Here is a 22,145-nt window from a genome sequence, read left to right on the forward strand (position 1 = left end):
CACCATTATATTGCCATCTTTGAAATGCTTTTTAACTTTGGATATGTCATATACTGCAGCTAGAAGTAAATTCTGCTTCAAAATAACCATTTGAGTAAGAATAATTAAAAATAAAACTTCACCAATTATTTAGCCACCAGAGGGGGCTATGTACCAAACACGTACCAACTATTACACCATAAAGAAAGTTAATTTTATCTATATGAATATTGCGAAGCACAATATATATATATATATATATATATATATATATATATAGACACACACACACACTTCGGCTCTATTTTAAAGCAGGTGTAAAACCAAAGAGAGGTGTTTTTTTTTTTTTGTTTTGTTTTTTTTAAGGACACAAAAAACATATAGGCCTAAATGGTATAAAACTAGCAATAAACTACTTTGATCAATCCGGCAAAACTCTTGCATGGAGGTAAGCTGTTTTTTTAAATTAGTTATGTAGAGTTAAAATTGTTTTATTCCTTACAAAACATTAGAAAACGATTCAGCACCATCAGCCAATCAGCTTCCAGCTGTAGCGGGCTTTTATCAGGCAGTAGATGCCCGCTGCTATGTCACAGCATCAACAGCGAATCAAAATGAAAATCAATCAGTGTCGGCTTTTTCATTTTGATTTTGCCGTAATGAAAGCTATTGGACAGCAAATACTAAGCAAAGACACAATTGGTCCAAATTAATTTTATTACCCACCAAAACCATCAAATCAATACTTTGCACCGACAAAAGCAACTAGTCCTTTTTCTCCAATTACACATGTGTTGTATTTAAACAACCTGGTTTACATACAGTCACTCTTTTGATCGGCAAGAATCACAGTAATGCTTTGAGTTCCTTTACTGCAGGGCCATTTCTGATTAATGTGTCCCTGGTCTGAGAGGTCATTGGTGCCTGACCCATCAGTATCAGCACACATCCTTAAAAATGACGTGTAGATCCTTATATTACAAAGCAGGTAACTAAACGTGCAAGCGAAAAACATTTTAAAAAGTATAAAAGCACCCCCCACCCCTCAAAACAACAATGTAACAAAGTAAAGCATCCAAGTGATGTTATAACTATGCATTAGGGACAATATATTCAAGTATTTACATTTAAAGCAGTGGTGCAGGAAAAACTGAAATTATTTCGGTAGTATTGTACAAAAAGTAACAACTGTGTCATTTGGATCTTCTTCCCTCAGGTCTTTTTAAGACGCTCTGAAAAGTTCTTCTGGATTTTCTTCATATTGTTGATTTATTCTTTAGATTATGGCATCATGTTCCTCGCTAGAAAAGAAACAACAATTTATATAAATACCGTTTTTAGCTTCCAACAAACAAACAAACAATCTACAATGTGTTTATGAGCATTATCATTTACTAGATGGGGCAACGACTTGAGTGTGAAGGTAAGATTTGGAGTTCCTCCTCCAAAGGCACAGACACTTGAGATTGATATGCCGAGGTATGGTTGATGGGACACCACTGTAGAGGTGGCGGACTCAAAACTAGACAAATGTGTGTTTAAATGTGGTTTAAATATTTCAAAAAAAAAAAAAAAAAGCCATAAATGGTACATGATTGTTACAAGCTAAATGGTAAGCACTGCTAACCAAAATACATTTGATATAATAAGTAATATATGATAGAATAACCATGTTTTAAAATACGTGCTTCAAAATACATGAACACATTTGTTTATATTTTTATAAGCAGGACATATATCATTTAAGAGCACCTGCAAAAAAACAACAGCATTTTGGTTGTTTCGGAGCGACTGAATTATTTTCATACAAGGGAGGAAACCGCATGCATTCCAGGTTCCACAACACAATAAACACACACACACATACAATGCATCCTGTAAGCATGTACGACAATAGATGAGAACCTCCATGGTTTTGTGCACATGTGTGCATCATTAAACTAAACTCATATAAATAAAGTAATCCTTACATGGTTCTGTATTGCACTTCTCGTTTTACACAAGAGAACTTGTATCCCATGAACAGAATGGCCGTCATACCCAGGGTCAGTAACATGCCACCTATGAAACTGCCTGCGTCGAACCTGGAGCCAGTGCGTGGACTAGCTGTGGTGCCTAAATGGAGAGAAAGATATGAATGAAGTGAGACTGTCATCAAGTCTTCAAATGAAAATAAAAATGACCTTTTTTGTTGGGTTGTTACATTTGGATGATATTTTGTATAGCGATCAATTCATACATCATATGACACGGTATAAACAGCTTCTATAGGCACAGCAACCTATAAAGAAGTTACAGGATTCATTTGAATCAAATACAGGGGCTGGACAAACAACTCAAAATGGCTTTCATATATAGCATCAATCAAAATTGGTATTCTCACTATCTCTCTCACTGTAATGGCCGTCAGCCAATCAGCAACCTCATAGAGTACCATGGACACCTCTACAAAACAGCTACAACCCCATCAAATAAATTAAATCTGCCCCAATAAAGGTCAGAAGCGATGGTTCTTCCTGATCAATAAAGGTTGGTTTTCAAGTTCGGATGTGATATTTTGGGGGACAGCCAGCCCAATGAGGTTTGGCTATTTATTTTGTCAAGACCACAGCAGATCAATGAAAAAGAGCATTCCTGAGCAGCTGTTTTCTATTGAGAATTCAGGTATGCAAATTTAACACAGCATCTTTTCCTACTTTCACACAGAAGATTTGTAAACCTTTCTTCGGAATGGAAAATTAAAACATACAGTATATAAAATTGTTTTCATGTATGTTTTGTTTAATTTTTGCGTTAATTAGCTATTGTTATAATAAACTTTGTGTCAACAAGCTAAGCAGTTGTATGTTTCTATGTGCAAAGCTATTAATTTAATTTGAAAGCACTATTGTTTTAAAAAATATTATACTTACAAAAAGACTGTCACACTTCCAGTAATGTTAAATAATAAAAATAATTGGTGGTCCACTATGAAAGGCACTATATAAAATAAAGATTGATTGATTGAATAATAATAATAATAATAATAATAATAATAATAATAATAATAATAATAAATTAACAGGACGTACTTGCAGAGGCAGCAGAAGTCTTTGCAGGGTTTGTAGTATTGGTTGGTGGCACAACTGTTGTATTACTTGGTGTATGTGGAGTGGTTCCATCTATTACAAAAAAATGATAAAGATATGTTTAAATTCAGTGAGTAAGCCATCCCTAAGATTACTTAATAACAGTTTTGTAGTTCTGCTTTATCCATGCTGATGATAAGAAGTAATTCTTATTATCCGGCATCTAAGTCAAATGCAGTCAGTTTTTATTGAAGTTACAGTAACTCTGAAATCAAATTTCAATTACATTACAATGAAAACTATTATAAATGTAAAAGTACTGTGCATTTTATTGAAAATACAGTTGTAAGTGAACTTTTAAAAAGTATACATTGCAAATGAAGTGCACTTGAAATCTGCATATCCCAGCTGCTGTGTTAATTTCTCAGCATTGTGTCTCGCTCATAGCAGTCCCAGATACAGGCACATTCTGATCACAGGCATTTATAAACCATAAAAGCGAGGCGTCCTCAACATCAGGGAATTGGGCAAATCGGAAAAGCCGACGACTTGCATCCAGTTTGTTGTTTTTAGGCCTGTATTAATGTACCCAGGTCAGAATGGCTGACAAAGTCTTCGCAGGAATGCTGAAATCTGGAGCATCTTTCTTTTTCTTGTATGGTGGTGCACTATCCACCACTTTCAACACCTCCACTTTTGTCTGCAAGGATAATGCACGTTTTTTGGGCTGGTCATTCAGTTCAGTCCTTCATGGAAATGGCATGGATGCGTGAGCATCATGGCAACTTGAAAACTGTGTCTACTGGACACTCAAGATGCATCATAGGATCATTAGTCCCAAAACAGCACTAAAATCCAGATGCACTTGTCTGGATGCAAGTTAATACATTTCCCACTATCCGAGGGGGCGAGGGGGGCACCAACATAATTCGCACAAAACAGAAAATTCATATTCAGTGAATTCATATTATAAGCAATTTAAAATAAGCGAGTGTAAATTTGCCTGGGACCATGTAGTAAATTCATAGTATCAGAAAATGTGTTTTATCCGAGTTAGCTTTTAATGAGAGCTGACTAGTGATTTGTCACTTTATTTGATTGTATTACATACAGAAGAAGATCCATTGCTGAAAGCTAGGAGAGAACACGATTCCATTATTCCCTTCACCTTCCCTTGAGGAGGTAAACTGCTCAGTATGACTTTGTACATCTTTAACCAGCTACAGCAGAACCTTTTCATTTATCTGAACAGTTTATTAACTCCTGCAAATAAAAGCTCCTTTTTATTTTTGACATACATTAGAAAAGGTCCAGTATCACGGCTGAAGGACAGTCGCTCATCGTTTTGTTCCATGTTCAGCAACAGGTTTTCCAACTTCTTTTTAAAAAAACATACAAACTAAATCTGTATGCAATTCCCTGTTTGTATGCTTTAAACAACTACACTAAAAACTAGGATTTTAAAGTGAAATCTGTTTGAGGAACAGCAATAATGAACCTCTACCCTGTACCCTGGAATTTGAAAGTTCCATTCAGCCTTATGATAATTTCAGTTTTACTAGTTAAAATCTAATGTACAGTATGGACCTTAGAAATAACTTGCCAATTTGTTTTGCAACTCTCCATTTTGTTAAGCACTGTAGATCGTTTATTGGTAGATTTTAGCACTTTGCTATAAATAATTGCTACCATAAAAAAAAAAAAAGCGCTATTAGCCAACATGTCATTTCTAAAGACAGTCACATTGCAATAGCAGGCAATGTCTAACCTTTGTAGGAAAAGATGCCAGTAAGCCTGTTGTAGTAGGATTAATACAATCCTGTTATCCCGTTGTCCTTCAGCTGATCACACTTTGTTTGCAGTGTAATTCTCCTGATTCAGTACGTGCAAATGGCACAATTTATTAAAAACAGACGTTACAATTACCCTGAACATTTAAAAGGACATTTCACATTTGTTCAAGAAATTGTTTGCTGCATTTACCAGATACATCAGGATACACTGAAAAATGTAACGCTGGGGTATGCTGCTAAAGCTTCCAGCAGCCCCATTATACAGTACCTTGATTAGCAGGGGGTTACCGACTTTAAAACAGAATGAAGTTCAGGCACTGTGTTGTCATTCACACATTTGCTGATTGACTTATTTTATGCATTATTGTTTTATGCCTGTGATAAAGTTTGATATTCATAATATTGTTCAAGAATGTTGTAAAATAAATTTAACAGGTGAACAAGTGGCGTTTTATGAGTAATAATTTGAAGAATAGTACTACTGCTACTACTAATACCAAATGTCATAATGTATTTTCATCTTGCATGAAGCGAGTCATTGTTACAGTATGTGAGATTGTGCATAGCACAAAAAAACAATAAACAAGAGGCTTTGGGAATCAGCCTGAACGGTTTGCAGCATGGTGCAGGAAACAAAACTGCTGATATAAGATGATTATTTAAAACCACCAGGCCTGCTCAGCTAATTAAAACACTAGGTATTGTGTTAACTGTCTTCTCAATCAATAACTGGTCATAAATTCAAAGCAGCATGTGCTGTATTAAGTACATTTCAGCTAATGTCGTCATCAGATAAATACTGTTTTTAAATGGGGAGGAATGAAAGTAAAATCCTCATTGACCATCCATAACTAATCCTTTAGTGTCTATTCGCATTTCTAAAGAATCTGTAAATGTTCTCAACAGAAAATATCTTAAAAAACTTGATAGAGCAACAGTACACATTGCGTGCATAACAATATGCTTGCATGTTAGTGCACGAGCCTGGAGTTGATATGACTTTGAACAAGCGTGCTAGTAACATAAACCCCCTGCCACAGCTTTAAATGCATAGTATCAGTATCATGAAACAGAAGATCAGCATGACCTACAACTGTAAGTGTGACACACAGTACATACACTGTACAGTAGATGAAGAAATGAACAGTCATATATCCCCATATTATGATACAGTATTCCAAATAACTTCTGAAGAATGTCAATCAGATTTTATCACAATTGGAGAAGCAGTGCTATTCAGTACCGTATGATCTAAACAAGTAATTCAAGACACACAGAGGTGTATCTAGGACTATCCTCATTCAGATACTCTCAATAACTTGGACTAAGCCCTTCTTTAGATACAAAAACAGACTAAAAAGAGCATTGACAATAGTGTATGCATGTAGCTGGCTAATACCTTTGATAGCCTACCCCTCCATTTGGTGTTTAGTCTTTGTGGTTTTCTACATCACTGACTGAGGCAGGAAGACGCTACTTCCTCTGCATGTGCTGGACCTTCTCCACGTCACATTTTAATAAAAGTATTTTAAACTAGCTCCAAATAATTTTGACCTGGGTCAAAGAAACCTTCCTGGTTTTTTTGCAGTTCTATTTTCAAAATAAAAACCAAGAAGGACACTTTGGTAAACGAACATAAGTATGCAGAAGAAGTTTGTGATAAAAATGTACTCGAGCATACAAAACTAGCAGAAGCAGAAGAAAGGTTGTAGCCTTGACAAAATTCAGGAGGAGCAAAGGCTAATAAAAGCTGTAGTACGACATTAACTTGAGCACTGAAATTTGTTGACCTTTTTATCTCCCTGACTTGTTGCCAATTGTGCGAGATCAACACCAAGATAAATATATATTTTAATAAATGACTTACTGAACAAATACACAAGCTCTGGCAGCCCTAAGTGCACCACTCTACTACATTCGAAGCTCTAATTTCGCCGTCCAAAGAAAATTGCATAACATTTTTTTCTCTGAAGTTAAACTTTTGATAAATGAGGTCTGGGTTAACAGTTATATCCTGTAGCTCTGCAAAACATCTCTGCTTCATAAACGGACAATCCTAACAAAAGCTGTAGCGTTCACTACGGTCAGCATTTTTAATTATTGTTATGCAATATGTCCTAGTTTACAGTATTGGGTTTCAACTGGCATTATTTCACAATGTTTTTCTGGTGCTTCATGGTCCTTCAAAATTATTGTTTTGTAAAGATAATACCCAAAACAAAAGAAAGAAAAATGGAAATACTGAACAAGTTCAAACAGAATCAATATAAAACTATACTCACTGGCAGTTGTGTTGGGAGATTGTGTTGAGGCTGAAAGACAGAAAGCAGGGAAGTTAGTCTTTAATGTGAAAATAACTTCATAAATTAATTTAAAAGTATGTTATAATAGACAACAATTGTATTCTTGCAAAACTGAACATGAAATATCCTACAATGTTACAGATTGTTTGTAAAGATCTGCTCTTCAATAATAGAACAGTACTTATAAATGTAATTGTTATGGGCATCGGTTTTGTGTGTCTGCATTAAAAGTCCTCTTGCAGTACACTTCTTTTAAGTGGTGCAGCAGCATACTGTTGTTAACTGAGCTGCAGACTAACATACAGTGGAACAACCTATAGCAAGAAAACCAGAGCTTGTTTCTGCTATTCCATTCTAAATTGAATAGTATATACAAGTACTTTACAGTTTTAAATTAGACTGGTGATCTTAAGTATTTAATCCTTTTTAAGTTTCAATCGTATATTCCAAACTACAAATATGGTAGGTGGTGATCTGCAACGCATTGGCGAGAAACAACACAACATTAAATGAGAAATACGAGGGTTCGACACCATAGTTTAAGTTCCATTTATCCTCTTCTAGAAAACTGTATCATCTCAGATACACAGTCAATAAATGTGCTGCAGTTGTCACAAATAGTGTCTGTTAATTTGCCCTGGGGGATTTCCTGTTAAAGATTGTGAATTCCCACATTACTCATCAATGCTTTTCAATTCAGCAGTGCCAGAGGGTTTAGTGTACGACATTACAGGAATAGTGGCTTTACCTATTTAGAACGTCACAGCTTTTGATTGCCAGTAATAGGCAAAGAGATGATCTGACAAATGATTCATACCATTACTGAATATGTTTAAAAAAAAAACAAAAAAAAAAAAACCCTGTTGGTTAACTTCACACTAAAAGTTTTTTTGGTCATTAATCAATGTTATTTTTTAATTTAATTTTTTTTAATTGTGTGAATTGTGCGTATGTAATAGGACTTTGAATCTGTACTCATACAGTATCACCACAAAAAAACCAACACGTGTGCAAAGCAGGAAGGTTGTGGGGTCAGCCCTCAAGCTCTACTTTTACTACAGTCAAGAGAGCAGCGGCAAATACATACTTCTGTAGAGTTCAGGTCTCTGTTGCACAGGCACTATTTACAGGATCTTTCACATGGCAACTCCTGATAAAAGCTATAAGGAACTTGGGTTCTATAACTACTGTTTCCCAGTGCATGATACACTTAATTTATTATCTTTGAAATGAAATAAGATTAAAAATGTGCTGAATGATATCACTATATACAAGTTATGAAGCGACCTCCTACTCTACAAAGTCACTGGACAAGTTATCAGTGGGATTGAATTAGGACCATTGTACATACAGTACCACACATACAGAGCCTAACATATGGCTGTGGGATTAACATCAGTACAAAAAAAACACCACATCGCAGCTTTAGTGTCTAAAAGAGATTATCACAAATTCATGTGATGACTCAGTCCAGTTTCATGACTCTTGGACAAAGGATTTAAAAAAATATATACATATTAAATGTCAATTGTACATTATATATATATATATATATATATATATATATATATATATATATATACACACACACACACACACACACACACACACACACACACAAATACAGGGTGATTAGAATGTAAGTTTACCACATCAACACATACATAATTATATATTTTCACCTTTTTTAGTAATGAATTACTCACATTTAAAGACCTAAAAGGATAAAGAAAAATCCTTTGTGTGTACGGCCAAACCTATTCTTTGCAGCTGCTAGAGTAAGCTTATTGATAATTATACTACTGAACAAATCCACCTAATGCAGAGACACTTGTTTCAACGTTACGTACCTTTTGGCCAGCACCTCACTTGCTATAGAAACTTTTTATAAACTTACCAGAAGTAGCAGTAGCTTTAGTAGCAGGATGAGCTGTTGTGCCTGGTAAAGAAGAAATGACTTTACTTTTATCAGGTATTCTTACAGACCTTATTACAATTCTCATAAGTTTAAATATGCAGGTGTATTGCACTATATGTTCAATACACTGTACCATGTATCACTCTTCATAAACATGTATAAATGATCTCAGCTACAAAAAAAAAAAAAAAGTAAATATTTTTTTATTGGACTTTGTGGCACTGGAAACTATTACTATAAATAAGAAAATATATCAAAATGTCTCTAGTTTTCCTACGGAATTAGAAATGAGCAAGACCAACATTCTCCATAAACTTTAATCAATCATTCAAACCAGAAGTAGTGTTGGACAGCTAGTCTGATTAGTAATCACGCATGCAACACATTCAACTGCGTTTGTTACATCTCTGACTCTGGTTTAAGCGCAAGTCAAGAAAACTGACCTTTTGTAGTGGTTGTGGTATTTGAAGCTTAAAAAGACACACATTAAGAACTCTGGACAAGACAGAATTCCAGAATTTCTATTTTCTTGACAATAGCATTCCGGCATGTATTATCTTATTCGTCAAAGAAGAAAAATGTAACGTTTCATCCCTCACATGCAATTCGAATACATCGATATCCAATTATACAGAGTGATTACAGAGATAGAATACACCGATATCCAATAATACACAGAGTAATTACAAAGAAAGACTACTACAAAAAGTTAATACTGTGCTTTAAGCAAACAAATACAAAATAACACTTACCAATTGGAGGAGGAGTAACTGTGAGGGTAAAAATAAGCAGGTTTTCATTTGTAACTTTAAAAAAAAGTAGGAATTAAGTAATGATTACAATTAAAAAAAAAAAAAAAGTATTACATTTTAATTAAGTCAATTAAATGTTTCTTTTGGTTTCGTGGCAAGGTGGTTTTTACCCAACGATCAAGACCCTTTTTTGCCAAAAATTAAGACATTTCCATTTTTAAAATAAGCTTAATAAAATAGTATGCTATAGACCAACATCCATTTAAAGAGCAATTTATCATGCTTTTTCTATGTTTTTACAATGGTACACATTATGATTATGTGTGTCAAAAATGGTTTTCCAGAATATTTTAAATGACATTAACATCCACCATGCTATATTCTTGAGTGTTTTTTTTTTTTTTTTTTTTTTTTTTTGCAATTCCAGCTGGTTCAGAAAGTGTAACAGTATTTTGCAAAGTTTAATGTTAAGCAATGCAAACAGTTTTTACAGCAAAATATCAGTCAGAAAATCTTATAATCTTCAAAACAGTTGTTTAGCATGCCCAATGTTTCAGGTTGAGTAGATGTTAAACTTGTCCTTATCAAATATAAGAAAACTGGACCACCTATACACTGCTTTATGGGCTTCTCTGACCAATACACAGTTTTTTGTTTTTTTTTTACTACCAAAGACACATGTATCTGTATTCTGTGACAGAAAGAGGTCTTCACATGGATAACACTGTGCTGCAAGTCTAGTATATTTTCTGTAGTTTAACAGCAATACAGTATCTGCTCTGGTGATCTGCATTCTCTATCACTGAGGTAATACAGAGCTGCAAGGTCACAATGGAGGTTAATTGATCTTAGCTCAGCCAGCTGACTCAAACAGAACCACTGACTCACAGACACAGACACACACACACACACACACACACAATACAGCATACTGCTCACAGTGTTTTTTTAATCTCATGTTAAACACAATCTGTAAAAAAACAAAACAGGCCTTTGCATCAATAGAACAGATTCCTGCTATGATTAATTTGGCACTTTCGATTAAAATTAAAATAGCTCAGTAGAGCACTCGGAGCTTGGCGAAATGTTATTATAGCTTCCTTCAATACCTGATGATTATCAATACCAGTCATGAAATTACATGGTCCTATAATGTGATCATAAATTATCGTTTAATTTATAAAATTATATCCTGGTCATGCGAGATTGTTTACATCCTATACATATCAAGTGATAGCCAGTGTTTGTCAGTTTTCTCTTTGCATTTGGTTCAGTACAAAATCCACCACATGCAAATTCACAACATTCTGGTGCTGATCACCTTGTCTGAAAGGACTGTGCTCTTTTTTCTCTGGGACTAATTTACTAAACTGTAAAAAACAAAAACAACCCCTCAAACTCCTATCTACCAACTAGGACTGACTGTATATTACCTAACTGCAGTGCACCTGCCTTAAAACTGTAGTAATGACACTTCAAACACTGATGGGCCTGAAGCTAACCTGAATATGTCGCGTTTCCTTAAATTATTTTCATTCACCTATTTCCATTCTTGATTTTTGGCAACCTTCAGCTGATTTGACGTCATGTGTAGCAGAACCAGTTCTTTTCTATGTATGTATAATATATATATATATATATATATATAAAAATACAGTGAGCTACACCTTATACGCTTTTTGGACAATTTATTTAAAGTATTGCGCAAATCTAGCCCATTATCTGACTATCTTACTATCTGTTTTGGAAACAAATCTCCTATTTTTTACAATGTAGGCCTTTAATGTTCCTGTAGAAACAGCACTGCCACTCATTTTCATTTCCTGGCCAGCTGTTTCAATAACACTTTCCTGTTACTACAGCACAAGGTGGAGAAGGTCTCACTCCACTCAAAGAAATCCAGGTTATCGACTAGGGCTAAACCACATTCGAGTTTCCTGCTTCTATCTGTGCAAATCTACTAAGGAAGTTACGACAAGACCAAACTTTTTTTTTTTTTTTTTTTTTTTTATTGTGGAAAACTAGGATCAACACCCAGCAGAAATAACATAATCCTTTTCTCTTTTACCAAGTGTGGTTTATAAGGTTATTTTAGGAGCATACCGAATATTCAATTGATCTGAACAGCAGAAATACATTTACATCAAACAAAAAATCTACTTTCAATGATTTAATAAAATTATAAGACACTTTGACATGACTTGAAGATAATTAGAATATTTGAATGTATTTCTTGTTTTTACTCACCACCACAACCAGTCTTATTGCACTGTGATGCATTGAGCTGTGTGTTGTTTCCACATACTGGGGCTATAAAAAGAAGCATTATTATTCTACATTAAAAATGTCATAATGTATTATCATCACACAATAATACACGTCTCGAGCTGGTTTTGAGCAACAATGCACAAGCGGGACAGCCGCTACAAGACATGCAGAATAAATAGTTTTAATTTTTTCATAAACTGCTGAAATAATGTATATTTTCAATGAAGTATAAAAAAAAAATCTATATTCAGTATAGCATTCTGTTTCCATGGCAACATAGAACAGAGGACATTAACACACACCCTGCCAAATAAATTAGTAACAAAAGCTTTTATAACACCCTCCTTAAGTTACTTCCTCCACAAATAATGCTTTTATAAAAGTGGCGGTGTAAACAGCATAAACATATAAAAATGTAGGCCCAATGTATTTCAACAGGACACTTTTTTGGAAACTGATAAAAGTACACTGGAGGAGACAACCCATCTGGGTTAAAGGTTCATGGAATAGCAAAACAGGGTTTTCTCCACCACTTGATAAACTTTTTTTTGTACAAAATGGGCTGATCTAGTTTTGTTAAAATTCGCTAATGTTGATCTGTGTACTTAGGCTTGTTCAAACTGGTTTTGTTTACAGTTGATGCCGGTATGTCAAGACCTACATCTTTGCACAGCAGAAGCATTCAAATTATATTCAGATATCGGGACTGAGTTGAAGCCTTGAAGAACTGAATACAAAACTATCTGAAACGTGCTTACAGTATCTTTCAATTGACATTTGCACAGAGGCATACTGTAAAGCAACTATTATATTTTGCAATACATTCTTATAAGACGGCTTGGAAAAATCCAACATTGACAGGATAATGAACTTGAGATGTTTTCTTTGTATGTATTTTTTTTGTATAGTTTACAGTAACACTCCTATGTGTCTGTTATATGCAGATATATACATTATTTCCCATAGGCATCAGTAATCAATACATACAGTACACTCCTGCCTGTGACTAGCTCAATTAACATCCTTATACACAGTCCATTTAGTGGTTGCAATAGAGAGATTTTGCTACATGTGCATAGCCGGACACCTTATTATTTACTTAGACAAAGTAGCGGAACTTTCTGTGATGTCATTTCTGAGAGAAAGTTCAAAAGAACTGCTGTGTCTCTTTGGAGTCATGTGATTATATGGCTCTCCCATGACTCCAGGCATCAGTAAATCATGTTCTAAACCCTTGCCTATTTAATACAGTATTTCTATGAACAAAGATTGGGGGCAATGATGAGTTTATCTTTAGTATGACATGCACAGGCCCTGTATTAAAACAAAAGAAAACTACAGCGTATGATTTAATACCCAACATCTATTTAACTGAATGTAGGATTACATTTTGTTTAATGCCTCTGGTATTAAAAGGGGTCGGACTAGAATTTTGAATTTTAATCATTATTTGACTAGGACTGAGAGTGTCTTTGATAAATACAACTACAGTATCTCTCATCTCCAAAAGGATCCTAGCAACAGTGAACAGACAGCAGGCATACAACAGCTAAAAATAGCAATAAAGCTGAGAGTAAGCAAGTGGCTCTGTAGTAATAGAGCCCTGCAATTCTAAACTCTTCACCTAGAACCAAATAATAGAACAGGTTTAAAACTGGTGCTACTTGATCTTGGACATTAAGCAATTTCTGACAGTAGTTTTTTTTAAATTTTATTAACCCAGTCCTGAACTAATCACATCATATTACCTGTTACATTTATACAATCCATCCAAAAACAGCCAGTTTGATTAGTGCATGTGTGGCAATCATTAAAAGTAGAACATGGTTCTGAAAACAAACAGACAAAAAAAATAAATCAATTATTAAAACAGCAAAATGGTAAATTAATGCATAGCATTCACTTGTACTTTGGTCAAGTGGTAAAATGCAAACATGAAGATGTATTTTTAAATAAATCCAGTTAAAATTACTTCCACGGCCATTTAAAATGACATTACAATTGTCATTAATGAACAAGTGACTAGAAACTATTAGACATAGTGACAAAAAATCTACCACGACTGCGACGACTGAAGTAATAGACCGGGGGGTTTAGGAATAGCTCGTTTTAATCCACCATTAGGTGACATTACAGAACTCTAACGACAGGTAAATTGCTCACCTACGCTTTGTTTGTGGTAAAATACTTTATTTCGCCAAACCAGAGTGACTTCTGCAGAGTTAAAACGTTACAGTAGTTGATTTTTTTTTAGATTTGTAAGTGGGTACATTATTAGCAGGAGTCAATATTTTTTAAAAACCTTTGTTTATCTACTTTGACATTTCTGAAGTATACGCCTGCCACTAGTTCACGATTTAGTGGGCCAGACTGTAAAAATGCGTCACCAATGTCTGCCCAAACCCTACACGCGTCGTAAAATTAATTTGATAAAGCGGGGCTTTCTAGTTTTGTATGTTCAGTATATTAATAAAAATATGTGTCGAGTTGTACTTACCACAGAAGACGCTCAAACAGAGAACCAGCAGCAGTCCGGACACGCACACACAGACACAATTTAATTTCATTTTAAATTGTACTTCAGTTGAAAGTTGGAAAACTGGGGTTCAGTCACCAGAAGTTAGATATGTCGACTTTCACACAGACAAGAGGTTATATTTGTCCGTCTGAGTGACAACTGCAATCCTCTGGAAAGCTACAGGTAAGAATTTTCAAAATAAAAAATCCATAAAACACCGATATGACTTTTTTTTTTTTTTTTTTTTTTCACAGTTCCCAATAGATTCAGCAGTCTCACTGACTCAAAGCGCTCGCAACAGTAGAAACGATAAACCGCCCCCACGAGTCAAGGAGGCCGGGCTACCTTTTTTGTAAACAGTGTGCGGTCACGCTGTTAAAGGCACAGTAACACATTTTAGACAGGAAACCCATACAGTAGTACATTATTTAAAGTATTATAAAATGGACCAGTCCAGTAGGTTTGAGCCCTGCAGACCTATGCTTGAATTAAGCGGTGAAGTTGATGTCAGTATCACTAATTAACCCATTTGTTATTTGCAAAACTTTGATAGACCCGTCAAAACGAACAACATCTGAGCATTTTAAAATCATGATGGTACCATCCACCTGTCATTTTTTTTTTTATTTACCCCTACCGGTAAGTCTCTCCAGGCCTATATGAAAGATTTAAAAACAGCATGACCAATATAGCTATACCTGTATTACAAAATAATGCAAACCAATTACTGATGACATAATAAATTAAGAAAATAAATACATAAATAAAGAATAATATCTTTATTTTTATATAGCGCCGTTCATAGTGGATGACCATCACAAAGCGCTAATTGATGTTTTATTTCCATTTTCCAAACCCAGTGCATCCAGGCTAAGACTGGCTGTGGGATTAGTGCCTGACTCTGGTGTTTAAAAATATCTGGGATAAAGCCTTGGCTGTCATTCAGGGTTTAATAGGCCACAGAACAGTATACTGAGCGAAAACAGTGTCAGATATTCCAGACAGTAGGTGTACGATCCTGAATATTCAAAATAAAAAATACCTATATTGAATAATAATTACATAGCAGCATTATATCTGTGAAATATACCTGAACATATTTAAATGAATTGTATAAATATATAATACAGTGTGGATTTACTGCAGTAGTTTAATAAATAGCTGAGTTTTTTTTTTTAGATTTTCCATTACTAACACACAGTTGCGGAGGGGCCATTTCTAAAAACAAAAAAACAAAACAAACAAAAAAAAAATCCTCACTTCAGAAATTTAGCTTACATTTAACTTGCCTTTGTATGGCTCACCCTTCTATTTTATAGAAAGTATCTCATTCAGTATGGGGTCGGATTAGTACTGACACAATTGTGACACCTTGTGGACAGTTTGTGCAACTTTTTGTATTATTATTTCAGGCCAAGGGATGAGCAATAAAAAAATAAACAAAGGCTGAATTATGAGTGAATTAGAGTGCAGAGGTTCCATGTGGTTGGAACTGAAAACATATAGGATGGGGAGAGCCCCTACTGCTTGGAGGACCACGTTCTAGTGGCCTGGGTAGACTCGGCTTTCCAAGGGGCAGAAAGGTCTCGGACCTGGAAACAGAAAGAGATTAGACAGGGCTGGCACCAGGCTCTCAGCCCCAAAGGGACTGTTAGCCCAGAAGGGACCTGTGAATAAGAAGACAGTTAGAGGCCAGCGCATGAGCTGTGAAAGTACAGGTGTGGCCGGGGGTCCCCTCTGACTTCCCATGAGAGCCTCTGCCATACTGGCAGATGGGCGGCACGGCCTGAACCTGAGGCAGGGGGAGTGAGATTTACTGCCCCACCCCCCCAGAGGGAGCCCAGTGCATTTGCTTTGCGGTATAGAAGGAAGTGGAGAAGTAGGAAAAGACAAACTTAAGACGAAACCCGGGAGTTGTGATCAAGCCTTTGTAGGAGAGTATAGATTGACAGGTGAGATAGCCAAACAGAGTTCCTGCTGGTCAGGAATAAAAGATGGGATTCAGGTGTGAGGCGGACCTTTCGCCTGGAACTGCTCGCATTGACTTGGCCAGAGTGTGTGGGAAAGGCTGCATCGAAGCAGAATTGAGGTAAGGATAGGAATCATAGAGGGAAAGAGGCCCTCTCCTGTGGCCCCCGAATTATACCTTAAGGTTGACACTTTAAAAAAAAAAACTATCTGTAAAATATTGATGCTGAGAGATAACTTAATATTAACATGATACACTGCTCACTTACTTAATGTCCTTCAATTGAGTTTCATCCCTAACACATTAGCAACTCTCAATGAAACAAAAGGCTGGTATAGTAAGACCACAAGTGAAATAAACAGATACAGGTAAATAAATAACCCAAGTTATCAACCGAATCATTGGCTGCATGGACTGCCCTGTGCTTGCTTAATGAATAAGAAAAACACTGCTCAGTGAAAATAACACTGAGGTCCCTTCACAGTATGTTTAACACCCAAACCAATAATTATCCCTTTTCACGACAGTTGCTTGTTTGTCTGTATAGTTGAATTCAAACTGCTGTGCACCTTTGAAAAAGTAGATAAAACCTGGAAGGAAGACAAAAATAACTTTCGAATGATGTGAAGAGATTTGTACCGTGCAGAGGGATTGCACAGTCCAGTACAAACGGGTCCTGTGTGACCCTGTGTCAGTGCAGCTTCCTGTTGTTTCAGTGTTGTCTTGAGGGTGGAATTATTCCTCGAGAAGAATGTTAGCCATGTTAAGCTGTTAATGCAATAACACAATAACACCTCTGAAGTGCACTTTGGAAATTGGGCCATACTGGTACTTAAATTAATGTCTTCCATCTTAATGTTAGAAATGGATAAGCAGTGGCCGTTTTGCACCTTAATTTGTATTTAATGTATTTTTCTTTTTGTGCTGATTTCCAGTTTTCAATGCTTTAGTTTAGTAAATAATAGTGATAAAATGTATTTCTAATAGTACAGGGGGTTCTTTTTTTTTTTAATAAATAAGCTTCAGTTGTTGGGTGTTATTCCCATCTTGATGTAGTTTGTATTCACTCGGCTTTGACTATACTTTACTACTTTGCTATGCTTTTACCACGGTTTACTGCTGTAAGCTTTCTTAAAGGACATTCCATTTTAGGAGTCTTTTCAGAAGTAACACTGTTAAAAAAAGGACATTAGTAAGTCTGGTTAAAAATAACGAAATCGAAGACAGCAGAGAACCATACAAAACACACACAATAGTATACTGTATTAATAGGTAAGAAAATTCATATTATGAAAATGTAGATGGTATGAAGTATCCCGTTAAGCAGCATAAAACATATGCCACATAGAACCATTTGTATTAGACAGTAAGAAGGTTGATACATTATAAACCTGTGTTTAAAGTAACAGTTTGGTCCTTTAGACACTCAAGTTCCTACACATCGCAGCAGACCAAGGTAATGTTTGTCAGTATAGCTTTATTTAATGTAACAAGGCATGTTTTAAAAGACACATTTCTACAAATATATTTCAGGAAGTGTAAATGGGCCTCAATTTGGTGCAGAAAGAAAAATAGGTCACTTAAAAAACTCACTGTGACTGAGCTGTGTAAACACTATGTAGCTAACCCCATGCCCCCTTGCTGATCTGATTTTATTTTCATCCACTGTCCATTGATATTTCCTGTTCAGCAGGACATGCTGGCTAAACCACTTCATGATAAAGATTTCCCTGTATGTAATGGGACACCTTCCTTTTCCATTACACAGAAAGACTACAGCCCAAAGGACTAAAGACTAAAGACCAAAGGAAAGGAAACTGAAACAGCAGATGTACCCGTACAAAATACCACACTAAAGTCATTCCATAAGCCCTGTATTTCTAGTACCTATATGGTCATAGGGTGCTTAAAACAGCCATGTTCACCACAGAGCAGAGATGGAGTAGATTAGACACAACTGCTTTTACTCCCTTTGAACACAAACTTCTTAGGTGCACTGCACTGCTGCTGAAGCTTAACGACTGCCTGAAGGAAACCCTTTGGGTGACTGAAACCGCTGCACAGCCTCTTTCAGGGGTCATCTGAGGAAAAGAGTCGAAGGTTCAGGTTATCAAACAGAACATTCAGCAGGCCTCATTAAATAAGGGAGAATTCAAAGATTCTGGGGAGCAATTGTAGAAGCAGAAGCAAATGTAGAAGAGGGGCCAAACCGAAGTCAGTTTTCCAACATGCAAAAGGGCCACTTCAAAGTGTAACCGAGTGGACTTTAAGGTGAAGTATGTAGTTCTTAAAATCAGTTGGCGGATGCAAAAATCATGACTTAATTTTTTTTTTTTAACTTTTCAAACTCCTCCCAAGTTGTTCTGCAGGGGTGCCGGGATGCTGAGGCGATATTTACCTCTGTGCCATTCATCTGTCCCAGTTTTATTAAAGAAGGATAGTCCATGTGTGCAGTCAAACCTGCTCAGTACGTGGATGGGGGACCTCCATGGAAAATCAGGAGCTGCAGAAAGTGGACATTAAAGCTGCTTTGTGGACATTAAAGAGCCAATTGCCCTCTTTCAAAGGACAGCAGGGATGTTAACCCTACCACTACAGGTTCATTCAATTCTGGTCTGGTTAAATGACCTCCCCCAGCTAATTCTCCGAAAACAATGCTTGGAAACAAGATGTGAATCATCTTGAAATACATAAATGAGTATGTTCATAATTGGGCAAAGAAAACATGCAGGGACTGTAATTGGTGTGGGCTGACAGGGTGGTCTAAAGCATGCTTCAAAGTGGAGATAATGTATTGGAAAATGTTCAACAGCACAATGATGAGTAAAAGAGTGAGAGGGTAGGAGACAAAATATGTTTAGTAGTATTAAGGGCCAGATGTCATCTTTTAGCTTTTTTTTTTTTTTTTTTTTTAAACCAACGTTTTGCTTTATATTGGGGCACCAATTATTTTGCCACATTTTACAAAACAAGACAAATCCTCTTTAAAAAAAAAAAAAAAAAAGTAACAAGTGTTAAGTACAAAATATAACATTTACTTAATCTGAGTCACAGAAGTATAAATATAATCTTCTGAAGAATATGATTCATTTATCAAAACATACTTTACAAATCTTTACAAAGCACACACGGTACAATCTGTACATTTGAATACATTAATCGAGTGCTGAGGCATCTGCTAGTGCATTCATAATAGTCCAGGAAGTAGTCGTTTTTTTTGTTTGTTTGTTTGTTTTTTATAAATACATTAAACCAGAGGCAAAATTATTTCTTTTAAGGAAAGTAAAACCAAAAAAAAAAGTTTGGTCCAAGTGAAAATGATTTTCTAGACACAGGCTAATAAAGAACAGGATATCTGAGAGGAAGAAGAACTTGTTTAAGGCCATGTTCATATCATAGACACGGCTTCATGTCATCTGCATTAGTGTTCTGCTTAACTGCAGGATGCTCAAGATGAAAACTAGGCGGGATTGTCACTGTACTGAAGCCAGCACAAGCAACTAATTACAGTAGGAGCGTGTGCTAAAGGAAACAAACTAAATCCGGACTCATTCATAAATGATTTCAGTAAGTGCTATGCAGTCCTATGCATTGAGCAGTATGTCAGTTACTGATGAATACAGAAACAGAAACACATTAGTAACCTGCACACTGTCAATGTCTTGTCTCTCTAATCCAGTAGGGTTGTGAAAGGGGGAGCAAATTAATTTTTGGTGCGTTTCAAAATCAGCCTTTTTCATTTACAGGATATATAATATACTACCACTGTTTCCCAGTATTGTAGCCAATGTCCATAAAAATCCCCCCCCTCCCCCCCTCTTTTTTTAAATCTAAAAACCAATGACGGTACATACGTTTGTTAAAAGAGTTAAATACAATATAAAAAAAAAATACAAAAAAGTATATACATTTATACCACACACATTATCAATTGGCAATAAGAACCTGCTGTGAATTCTACACTTGCTACATTACGTTCAGCACGTACACTTGTTTACAGTGACCTGTCCTTTAAGAATGACTCCCCAAAATTTCATCCAGGTTAATGTCTTTCATCCAGTCATCGTTCCCTGAGCCCGACTTCAACAGGGAGTCTATGAAGTCAGAATCGCTGTTGATTCCTGGCACAGTGTTGTCTCCTTGCTGAAGGAAATCGAATGTTAAATCACTGCTGTGACTGTTCCCTTGGTAGCCTCGAGAGTTCTGGCTGGCCGCTGTGAAGGTGCCCGAGTTTACTGGCGCTATCGGGGTGAGTTGATTCATACTGGCCATGGTGGGCAGAGCTGGCATTCTGGGCTGGCTAGGCCTTGGGGCGAGCCCTCTGGCTGCAGCCACTGCCTGCCCGCTAATGGTCTGATCCATTGAGTTGAGAGGGTGCATAGAGATGTCTGATGCTATCTGGTTTGGCGGGGCCATGGCCCTCTGTGGAAAGTGATGATTGGTCATGTCAGGCTGCACTGGCTGATGGGGCTGTAGTGTGTTTGGGAACCTCCTCCCTCCCATTGGAGGAGCAGCAGTTTGTTTGGACCCCTGAGGAGGCCAGTTTGACCCCACCATGCTGGAATTGGTCATCATATTTGGCAGTCTCTGTCCTGTCATACCTGGTGCTTCTTGTTTCAATGTCGGTCTCATATGCTGGGTGTTGGACACTGGTCCAGACCTAAAGGAGGTCATGCTGTTGCCAAGGTTGTTGGGCCCTGGGAACCTGGAGTTATTTTGGTCCATTCCTATCTGGTTTTGGTTTCCATGCTGCTGGAGCTGGGTGACGGTGGCAGGGACAGTGTAGTCTCCCTGCTGGGGGTCAGGACCACTCCCATACATCCTGTCGTTGGGGACGGGTGGCATTTTGGTGCCCTGCCCAGGGGGAAGGTGGCAGGGGTTGGTTTGCAGACCTCCCTGATTCAAAACAGTGTTTGGCAAGGGCTGGTTAGAGTTCATGCCCATAGCGAGTCCTCCCCCTGAAGAAAATGAAGAAGAAATATGTTAATGTGTTTGTGATTTGTGAAAGCATTTCAAATACAGTGTAACGTAGGCTCTATAAGGCTTCTTTTCATGTAGCTAAGCCTCCTACAAGGCTGAGGTTTAATGGCCGAAACTGATATTTTTTTTAACATACTGTTTTCTGAATTGCTATAATACATGTAATAATAAGACAGCCAATATTAAAAGCAGAAAAAAAAGATCTGGCAGATGTTAACGAAATATCATAGTAATAATCAGCTTACATTGATCATTATTTATCAAGATTTCAGATAATTCAGAAACATGATCAATTCTGATCTATGTCAATGAGCTAAATATCATAAAATTAATTTACTATGATCAATCATGATTAAATCATAATCATTTTAAACAGATAAGTTCCCAAACCATTACAAGAAAAGCTCCACCAACTCAGGTCTCAGAAATGACTTCAGCTTCAGCAGACAGATAGAACATACAACTGCCAATTAAATTCATATAACACTTGTGTCATAACTCATCATTCAGTTTTTGCGCTGATGTCATAAAATGTTTTTGCATTGATGTCATGAAATGTTTTTGCGCTGATGTCATGAAATGTTTTTGCACTGATGT

The 22,145-nt window shown here is 36.4% G+C and overlaps 2 protein-coding genes across 4 annotated transcripts in view; both read right to left on the reverse strand.

The window, feature by feature from the left end:
- Positions 1–678: 678 nt before the first annotated feature.
- On the reverse strand, positions 679–14,926 carry LOC117973011 (sialomucin core protein 24-like). 3 transcript variants are annotated; one of them, XM_059028283.1, is made up of 9 exons: positions 14,579–14,926; positions 13,830–13,910; positions 12,061–12,123; positions 9,814–9,867; positions 9,041–9,082; positions 7,123–7,152; positions 3,051–3,140; positions 1,950–2,094; positions 679–1,280 (listed from the first exon to the last, which is right to left on the reverse strand). In XM_059028283.1, the coding sequence occupies exons 1-9, from the start codon at positions 14,646–14,648 to the stop codon at positions 1,256–1,258; spliced, it is 600 nt and encodes a 199-aa protein (XP_058884266.1). In that variant the 5' UTR covers positions 14,649–14,926; the 3' UTR covers positions 679–1,255. The 3 variants fall into 3 exon arrangements, with proteins under 3 accessions (XP_058884266.1, XP_034779705.2, XP_058884267.1); XM_034923814.2 differs by having other exon boundaries at positions 9,814–9,831; positions 14,579–14,924; XM_059028284.1 differs by lacking the exon at positions 9,814–9,867 and having other exon boundaries at positions 14,579–14,925.
- Positions 14,927–18,027: 3,101 nt separating this feature from the next.
- The window catches only part of LOC117405948 (mastermind-like protein 2), a 73,738-nt gene continuing 69,620 nt past the window's right edge, over positions 18,028–22,145 (reverse strand). Inside the window, exon 5 of the mRNA XM_034009498.3 lies at positions 18,028–21,526. Coding sequence (XP_033865389.3) covers positions 20,580–21,526 — 947 coding nt within the window. The 3' untranslated portion in view covers positions 18,028–20,579. The remainder of the gene's footprint in view (positions 21,527–22,145) is intronic.

Source organism: Acipenser ruthenus, chromosome 8, assembly GCF_902713425.1.
Source record: "Acipenser ruthenus chromosome 8, fAciRut3.2 maternal haplotype, whole genome shotgun sequence".
Lineage (NCBI taxonomy): Eukaryota > Metazoa > Chordata > Actinopteri > Acipenseriformes > Acipenseridae > Acipenser > Acipenser ruthenus.